Here is a 10,113-nt window from a genome sequence, read left to right as displayed (position 1 = left end):
AATAAGCAAATCTTAAAAGAAATACATGCCTTAAAAAATCCTCCTACACAATTAAATTGGTTGTGTATATATTAAACATACATTACAGCTCAGGCAGTAAACAGTCATATGATTCAGATGTATTGAATAAAGTATTTTGCATTTCTCACATATATCTGGTCTCAACATCCCTTTAAGCATCTGAACTTCAAAATAAAAATAACGAGCGATTCTATTTTTTCCTGACTTCTTGAAGTAAACCACTTTGTTGTGTCAGTGTTGCTCTTAGCATTACTTCAACTTTCCTATGCCAATGGTTCTATCACACCAATAGTTTTATGTCGACAATCTATGACGATCTATTTGTATGGTGTTCTCTGTGATTGTCTTCTTCACGGTTATTTGGTCCCTAGAAGTCCAAGAATCAAACTAGTATTACTATATTAAAATAAAAACAAAATGTTAATTTTCTAATTGCATCCTCTCCTTTTATACAATATCATCCTAATGCTTCCAAATGTGAATTTTTCAGGTAACCGAAATATACATCTTAAGTTTTCGCACATGTTATCTTTTGAAAAATTTACTCCTTACTAGTCTTGTTTGCAGAGTAGCGTATTTTTTTTTTTTTTTTGATTCAGAGTCATCTATGAATATATACGACACTAAGTTGTAACTTTACCTTAGGGCTTTGCTGTACCAGGCGATCTACCCACATATATACTTTATAGCCCTTAATTACTATACATTTAAACAGACTCTTTGAAGGCTTCCATCAGCGAGTGGGCCAGTATATTTCCCCTGCTGCCCCATATCCCCCAGCCCTCATCTCGCTGTGTCTAATCTGGCCTGGGCTTGGAAATCTAATTTAACTGAAGGTGTTACAACGGTGTATTCATTACGTCAATAAGGGTCTTCATGAGATTTGCAGGACTCTCCCAGGAGGAAAACACAACGGCTTTTGCTTACAGACTTCTGTGGCATCTATGTGGCATATTCAATATTTAAGTAAAATATTTAAGTATTCATAAAAATATTTAAGTAAAAAATGACCCTAAATCAAGTTTTAATTTCCATAAATGTCCAGAGCAATGGTTACAAATTAACATGAAATTTGAATTGGTCTTCCTTGGCAGTCTGTTCGGAGAAATAGTGACCAGATCTTAATACCAGGAATTATGAAGAGTTGCCAACATGTTTTCTAGTGAGAAGCATTTACTTTCCAGTGTTCATTGTGATAAGAAGGTTGATAGTTCAAACAATTTATTGCTGCTTTACAGTATACATAATTAAATGAAGAAACATGTTAAACTCAAGGGAATTTTTATAGGTTACTTGCAATTGTTATTGCAGGCAACAACTTGTACATGATTTTATTTCCAAATCCACAAAAAACAAATTTTATACAAATCAGCACTGTAAAAATGTCAATTACAGCCCCGGAGGCTTTGCTGGCAGAATAATTGTCTAAATTCTAGGATATGGGAAACAGGATTTTTTCTGAATTCATCTTTTTTTCCTTTTTCTTTTTCTTTTTTTTTCTTACAAAAAATTTACAAGTGAAATGTTACTACAAAACTTTTTTATAAGGAATTTTTGCAAAACATTTACATTTTACCATCAACTATTTCTGTTTTAAAATCATTATGTAGATTTAATACCCTATGCTGCACATCAATTTATGTGGGATGACAACCTAGTGACATGCATAAAAAAACACCACAAGGCATTAAAATGAAGACTTAAATACAAATATTGTTGCAATAAAACAGTTATAAAATTGAAAAATAGGACCTAAACATCATGCTTATCTAAGTTTGACAAATTAACTTTTTCTCCTAGATTACACACTTTTATTACTGCTCTCATGAGTGTGATAAATAATGACTTAACATCAAGTTCTAATGTAATCAGCAACACATACACAAACCTAACCAAAAAAAGAATACTGTAAGAAAAAACTATTCTAACACTGGAGTTCTACCATGATAAATACATAGCTTTGCACTGATAATTACAATAAAGAAAAGTTTTATAACAGTGGCAGAGAGAATGAACAGTGAAATGCCATTAAACAAGACTACTGCACATCTGTGCCCTATTACTTATAACAGCTATATCCCACTGAGTCAAATAAAGGACATTGAAATTTACGATTCATATAAGACAGAAGAGTGGATTCAGAATGGTATGCAGAACTGACTGTCAAAATATTTCTAATTTCAGTGGTAAAATGTGCACCTGCTAACACAAATTACTATATTTTATATGCTATAAAGCTATCCAGATTCAGTTTGTTAAATTTATAATAGGCCTCATTGTTGATTAAAAGTAACTTTCGTCTGCGAAGAGCATACATAGGTATGCATTAAAACTGGTTCATGGAATAATGGTGCAGAGAGCTCATACTTGGTATTATCAACAACAGAAAGTGTCACTCTGAGAAAACATGATTCAAACATTAGGAAAGTTTCTTTGCATAAAAAAATTTATAGCACTGATTGTGTAGCATAATGATAAAATATATATTTGATGTTTCAGCTCCTATATAATAAAATTAAAATTAACACTACCAAATGCTCCTCTGTACCAAACAAAACAACAAACTGAGTCTGATGTCTTAAAGCCAGATACATCAGTTGTTAAGAGTACATTAAATAAAATATACAAAACAATTTACAAAATCCAACTAAAATTTAAAGACTTTGTTACAAGTCTACAAAAGCTTTAAGAAACTTGAAATTTATAACCACAGTGTAAAAATTTTTTTTCCTTTAATCTCAAAGCTTTTTTATACAAACTGAAAGCACAAAAGACCTTCAGTTTTATATAACGCTACAAAGGGCTGGCCTAAAGTGTACATAGTGTAAACAGTGATCATTACAGTATTTCTCCTTCATCAAAAATACAAGAAACATCACAATTTTGGAAGAGAATTCACATGAGTAGTACTTTTCCTGAAATAATAGCGAACACACAAGAAAACATTACTGATATTCAAACAGTCCCCAATCTAATGATGTTAATAAACCAAGCAGTTAAAAACTTTTAGTTTTCAAACGGTTGATTCCAATTCCATTATGATTCTGTGTAAATACATTTTTAAAATAGGAAATATCTTACTAATAGTTAAGCTACTGATATAATCCAAACTTTTTTCATATGAAACTTTTGGCCATCTTTCCTATAAGACCCTTGCATAAACAATGAAATACATTTTTTCTTTAGTCACTTGACTAAAAATCATTCTGATTTTTAAAAAATAATTTTTGCTTCATAATATCACATCTGTTATATATTTGTTAGGCTGTCTTTTTAGGAAAAATTCAGTTATTGACATAACATAGAGACATTACTGTGCTATGAATTCTTAATCAGCCTTCTAACACAGTACTAGAAATAAAATGAGATTAGCTAATCTTTAGTAGAGAGGAAAATGAAAATTATAATGTAGTTAAAACATAATTTTCTGCTGGCCTTAAAAAAAAGTGTGATAATTCTTTCTTTGGCTACCAAGTCAAAGCGTAAAGAATTCTGCACATTGTCAACATAACTCATATTTACAGAATATGAAACTACAGAACAATTTATACTCTATGCAAATATTTCCAATATAAACATTTAAAATGAATTTTGTGGTACGATCTAGGATTAAGAATATAATCAATCCTAACTTCAAAACCTTACATGTTAAGTTGCCTCATTTTATTTTTCTGAAGTTTTTATGAGTTTTGTTTTAACCATTTCCCCCCCACCCCAGTATTTTCCTAAGGTTTCAATCTAAAATTTAACCTAAGGTTTAGCTCTAAGTTCCTCTTGTGTCTCCAAATGGAGAAAGTAATTAAACGTCACTGATTGTCTGCATACACACTACTATAATGTAGTGGTCATAATGATCTGAGAGGCATCTCAGATTACTGTTTTGGGACTTAACTAATTCAACTGTTGAAGAATTCCTAACATTTAGAAAAGACGGCCAAAACCATTTTCAGTTGGCTTTCCAAATATCAAGCTAAGAAAATAAAGTATTATCCCTATCATCAATTAGCTATCTTGTTTTCTGTGCTGTAGAAAAAAAAAAAAAATCATGTACATTATTACTGATTGAATTTCAAAGAAAACAAGTCCAATTAAGGTCCAGCCTGTAAACTACTTGAGGTCTGTCTTTCTAAACACATTAACACATGATGTTAAGAGAGGGGAAGGTTCATTTTAAACATGTGAGACATTTTCAAATAACTACAACTTACAGTATGGAGGAAATACTTTTCTATCTGTTTCCAGTACATCAGTTTGCTTTTTGTGTTTTTAAAAATACAACACTTCACATGTTGACCCAAAATTTTGGAATACTTAAAGAAGCCAAAAATGAAAATGTGATTTCCTACTCTGTAATCCACTTGACCAGCCCATTTCCAGATTTTCAAAGGTGTGTAAACTTAAGTGCAGCACTAGAGGTCTCTGTTATGAATAATTTTTCAGAATTCTTCCATATTGGCTGAAACGTTGGGAGTTGCTGGATTTGAATCTTGAGAAATGGCTGCAACTGTGACAATTCTTGGGGAGCCAAGCACCTCTGTAACAGACGAGTCCAGTTCTCCCGAGGTAACAATGGCAAGAGCTGTCCCACCACCTTTCTTATTCTGGTGCGTTTTGACATGTTTGGAGAGATGATCACTCCGCATAAATCTTTTAGAACATTCTGGGCATTCAAATCTCTTTTCACCTAAACAGAAAAATAGTAAATAAATAGTAGTTAATTTTGTTTAAATAAAATCATAATTTAAAATAATTTCTCTTCTGGTCATACTACATTTTCATTTAACTTTTGACTAGCAGCAAAATACTTTGTTTTTATTTTAAAATGCTATCAAACAAGTAGTGTGGTTAGAGGAGAAAGAGCATGTGACTGGGAATAAAAGACCTGAGTTAACTCCTGGTTTTGCCAAGAACTGTAAATAAAACGGAGCAAGTGAAATAACCACGCTGGGCCTCAGTTTCTCATCTATGAAATAAGAGGGTTTCAAACGTGATCAGAAGAATCACTTCCAGGTATAAAAACATATGATGTTCAAGGCTTACATCTACTCTTCCTTTAAAACTACTACTTGGGTTTTGGTTATAATGCCTAAAGGCATGAACATATCTTAGAACTATTTCAAATAAAATCAGATCATAATTTAATAGTGTTTTGAGTTTCCTCACAAGGCAAAAATGAGAGTTGGACAAATACTGCATTTCAACTAAGAGAGTTTTTAAGTCTCCCAGAATAAGACCGTCAGGTTCTGGTATACAACATGATCCTTAAGTATGCTCTGTTTAAGATGTAAGATAGTCCTTCTGGAACTAACCTCTTCCATATTCTGGAATAAAAATAAAATGTTAAATAAAAAGGGAAGAAAAACATTTCAATTTTGTGTATAATAGATCGGGTATGAAAAATCTGGTTAATTAGTATATTGTGATCTTCACAATAGACCTATCATCTTTAGTCCTTCCTTCTAAAACGGTTACTTAAGGAAATGAATGTTTTCTCAGTCTGACAGTAGAACTTGGATAACAAGGAAGTTCAGTTCAGCTGACTTCTTAGCTTGGTCCTGGTTTTGACTTACCAAGAGAAAATCTATAGGTTCAAGTTTGTCCATGTCAGATAATTTCCCCTCTTCTTTATGTGTTTGCTTTTATTTTTTAAAAAATTGCATTTGCAGTATCTCATTGAACTTTTCTTTCTCTTTCGGTCTTGAAAAATTGAATAAAAGGATAAATAAATGGTTTATACAAAATTCTCAGACATTAAAAATAAAGGCAGTTAAGCTTTAAAGTAAAATGAGTTGCATTTTATGAATGCTGACATCTAGATAAGGATGGAAAGCAATTAAACGAGGCTTTAAGTTTAGGATCAATTTTGAACTTTACACCTTGCAAGCTCCCCATTTGCTTTCAAAAGAAAAATTCTGTTGACAAATTTTAAAGCTGGAAGAAATCTTAAAGAACTAATTTTACACTTTCATTTTAATGATGAGTGAGCAGAGGCTTGGAAGTTAATTTGCTCCATAGCAACAACAGCCAAGAAAAATCAAAAAGAAATCAGGTGGTGATGGCCTGATGGCACGCGATCATGCAATAAGCACTGAATCAACTGGGTGATCGACCTACACACTGGCTGTTCGATAAATATTTGTAAGCTGTAATTTCATGAACTTAGTCATTTTTCAACAAATATTTGTGGAACACTTGATGACACACTGGTGATAAAAAAATGAAATAAATAAGTGAGAATTTCTAACTCTAAAGAAACCAATTTTCTTGGGATAGTCATTTGCAACCACGTGGAGCTATGGTTAAAGTTTCAATTAAGGAAAAAATCTAAGTCCTCAGCTACTTCATGGCAAACTGTAAGATAAATGGGAAATGATTTGTGTACGGACTTTCTAGTCTGTCTACTCCTAAGTGGTGTGGGTGTCCAATTAACTTCAAGCAATGAAAGTGGCTAGAACCTCTAAATAAGTAAATTATGTTGTACAATTAAATAATCCTTCCATAGAGAACTGTATTTTCTGTGGTATCAATTTCTAAATCTCCTACTCTTAGCAAACATTATATTATACTTTATTTCAAGGAGGTACAGAGTTCTTGTACTAATTATACATGCTATAATATTTTTATTATTTTCATTATTTCACAATTATTCTTAGTAGGTTAATAGTTTTTATAATTAATGTAATTAATTATCAAAATTTGATATGAGTTTACTTATGGTCAGCAGAATTGCTCCTCCCCCCCAAATATCCATACCCTAATCCCTGGAACTAATGAATATGTTTTATTATATGAAAAAAGAAATATTAACTAAAGTTATAGAGGTTAATATAAGGAGATTATTCTGAAACATGTGAGTGAGCTCAGTCTAATCATATGAGCTCGTAAAAGCAGAGAGCTTTATTCAGCTGGAGTCAGAGGGATGCAGCAGGAGAAATCAGAAATCGGATAAATCAGAAGTCTGAGAGGGACTTGACCTACACTGCTGGAGGGGCCACAGAGGAAGGATGAGAAGGAATGTTAGCAGCCTCTAGAGCAAAAACACCAGCCCCTAGCTGACAGCCCGGAAGGAATGAGGGACCCTTATCCTGCAACAGCAAAAACTGAATTTGGTTGATAGCGTGAGTGATTTTGGAAGCAAATTCTTCCCCAGAGCCTTCGGTAAGGAACACAGCCCAGCTGACACCTTGATTTAGACTTTGTAAGAGGGTAAGTGGACCCAGACCAAGCTTACTTGAACTTCTGACTTAAAGAAACTGTTATATAATAAACGTGTGTGTTTTTAAGGGGCTAAATTTGTGGTAGGTTGTTATGACAGCGACAGAAAACTAATAGTTATAGAAGATAAAACCTTGAAAGAAATAAAGCCTAATAATGAAATAAATTATAGCTGATACATTATTTATATAGTTCAAGATCTATAAAATGTTTTCATTACAAGTATCCAAAGCATGTCAAGGACAAATTTCATATTTTATTTCTCTAAAAAAAAAATCTCAAAAACAACCCAAACAATTTTGGTTTAATAAACTGAGAATAGAAGAAAAAATTGCTTCTTTTGCCTAATATGATATTCCTAACAGTAATTTCTCTCAGAAAAAAATCTGCTACAATTTTCAAGTGGCATCATAGATTTGAGGGATGAATGGAATAAACCAGATCTTTTAAGCTTTATTCATCGGAAGTGACCATCAGGAGCCGATCATGGCTGTTAAAGTGCTGCCTGTAACCTGATGTTTGAAATGTTACCCTCAAACCTAAGCTATTACAATGTACAAAATATTTTATGAATTATTGTTATTTCTGAATTTTTCATTTGATAACATACCTCCATATTTACAAATTAATTAATTTCAGGAGGAAACTAAGGGGCTGTATTAGTTTCCTACGGCTTCCATAAGAAAATACCACAAACCAGGTGGCTTAAAACAACAGATATTTATTCCCTCAAAGTTCTAGAGGCTACATGTCCAAAACTAAGGTGTCAGTAGGGCAATGTTTCCACCAGAAGCTCTAGAGAAGAATCCTTCCTTGCCTCATCCTAGCTTCTGGTGACTTCTGGCAATCCTTGGCACTCACTGGCTTGAAGCTGCATCTCTCCAATTTCTGCTTGTCTTCACGTGGCCTCTTCTCCAGTGTCTCTGTGTCTTCTCCCCTTTTTAGATGGTCATCAGTCATTGGAGTTAAAGCCTACTAGGTCCTAAAACCTAGGCACCAGGCACAGTATCGCCTCATCTTAATATGCTCAATCCACAAAGAACCTATTTCTGAATAAGTTTGAATTCACAGATATCAGGGATTAGGACTTGAACATATCTTTCTGGGAGACACAATTTAACCCGCTACATGGAAATGTTTAAATATCTTCAATTTGTTATAGCCAATTATAAATACACCCTTTATTCAATGAGTAACTTACACCAAATGTCCATATGCAGCTATACACAATTTCTTAGAAAAAATAACTAGACTTTTACATGTAACTCACATTACAAAAATATTTTTTTTTGATTTGTTCTAAGAAACCTAGTTATTCAAACTGAGAAACCTGCAGTTTCTGGATCCCTCTTACCCCCACCCCCCCTTCCAGTGCCTTCAACCCATCAGGCCTTACTGGATACTCTTACCTACCCAGCCTAGAATATCTAAACAAATCTTTTCATGAGTATCCTCAATTCTCCTTTATTATTATCTGTGGATAAAAGTAAATTAAAAGGGGGCATGATGATAATTTGAGAGAAGTCATGTGGATTTAATTTTCTTGAAGTAAAAGACTGGGAGTAAGGGGAGACTGAGCGAGAAATACAAGGGACTTAAGAACACTTAAGAAGGTTTAGGTAATTATTAAAATACTAAGGAAGCTGACAGAAAGAATAGGATTGATAGACTACTCTGAGAGACTGGCTGACATCTGAGACCATGGATTTACAGGGACATCAATTTGCATAATGTGTAAATTTTTCATTTTCTCCTTCAGCAATTATCTAGTCGAATACAGAAGCCTTGTGGTTATTTCGTCATAAATGCCTTTAAAAAAAACTTAGCTACACTAATAGTATTAACTATTATCTATAAATAGATGACTACATCAAGATCCAGATTCCTCAACTCAACTGTGAACCGGACATCTCCCAGATGTGCCATAGGCAGCATCATTCAACATGCCACAAACAGAACTCATCAACTCTTTCCAATCCTTTTAATTCTTCAGAAATAAAGGGAGGAGAAAGAAACTATTAAGAGGTAATGTCAGTAGAGATGGTGACCTCCAAACATTCACTCCTCTATTGAAAAGAATTAGAAAATCAAACCAAAACAATCAAAATCAAGCCGGTTAGAATCCAGAAATTAATCAAGGCTTGCAGTAATTCGGGGAGTGTTTATTAAAGAAAAATGGCTGAAATCTTGGTAAGAACAGAAAGCTTTGTGTTTTAATTTGGCTATTTCCATTTTCTATTCCCACTAGAGGAAGCAGAACAGAGCTGAGCTCTTTCAAAACCTCATTGCCCCAAAATTCTCATTCTCTGATCCATCCAGTGGTTCTTTGGAAAACCCCACATATAAGATTGTTGTATTTAACCTGACTTGGAGGTAATCCAATAAACTCAAAGCAGGTTAAATGCAAAGAGATTGGCGATGAGACACATAATAATAAAATGTTTAAAGTAAGAAAAACAACAAAGAGAGAATCTAGAAAGCAGCCAAGAGAAAAATGACTCATTACCTACAAGGGATTGTTAATGAAAATTTTTCATTGGAGATCGTGGAGGCCAGAAAGCAGTTGGATGTAGTCAAAGATAAAGAAAAAAACTGTCAACCAAGAATTCTCTATGTCTACCAAGAATTCTCTATATAGAAAAACTATCTTTCAAAAGTAAGACAAATTAAGAAATTCCTAGATTAATAAAAACTGAAATATTTGCCACTAGGAGATCAGCACCTACAAGAAATACTAAAGGAAGTTCTTCAGGCTGAAGTGAAAAGGCACTAGATGGTCACTTAAATCCACATGAAAGAATAAAGAACAGGTAAGGTAATTATAGTAAACGTAAAAGGCAGTATAAATGCATTTTTGATTTGTGACTCATTTTTTTC

General features: G+C 33.2%; 1 protein-coding gene across 4 annotated transcripts in view; it reads right to left on the bottom strand.

Moving 5' to 3' along the window:
- Positions 1-1,207: 1,207 nt before the first annotated feature.
- SP4 (Sp4 transcription factor) overlaps positions 1,208-10,113 on the bottom strand; it is a 56,482-nt gene continuing 47,576 nt past the window's right edge. For 2 of the 4 annotated variants that reach the window (XM_016159578.2, XM_016159579.2), the window contains exon 6: positions 1,208-4,705. In XM_016159578.2, the coding sequence (XP_016015064.1) occupies positions 4,458-4,705 (248 nt within the window). In that variant the 3' untranslated portion in view covers positions 1,208-4,457. The other 2 variants (XM_016159580.2, XM_016159581.2) reach the window with 2 other exon arrangements.

Source organism: Rousettus aegyptiacus, unplaced genomic scaffold (genome assembly GCF_014176215.1).
Source record: "Rousettus aegyptiacus isolate mRouAeg1 unplaced genomic scaffold, mRouAeg1.p scaffold_m13_p_13, whole genome shotgun sequence".
Taxonomy (NCBI): Eukaryota; Metazoa; Chordata; class Mammalia; order Chiroptera; family Pteropodidae; genus Rousettus; species Rousettus aegyptiacus.
The sequence above is the reverse complement of the archived record's forward strand: the minus strand, read 5'-3'. Positions and strand labels throughout refer to the sequence as shown.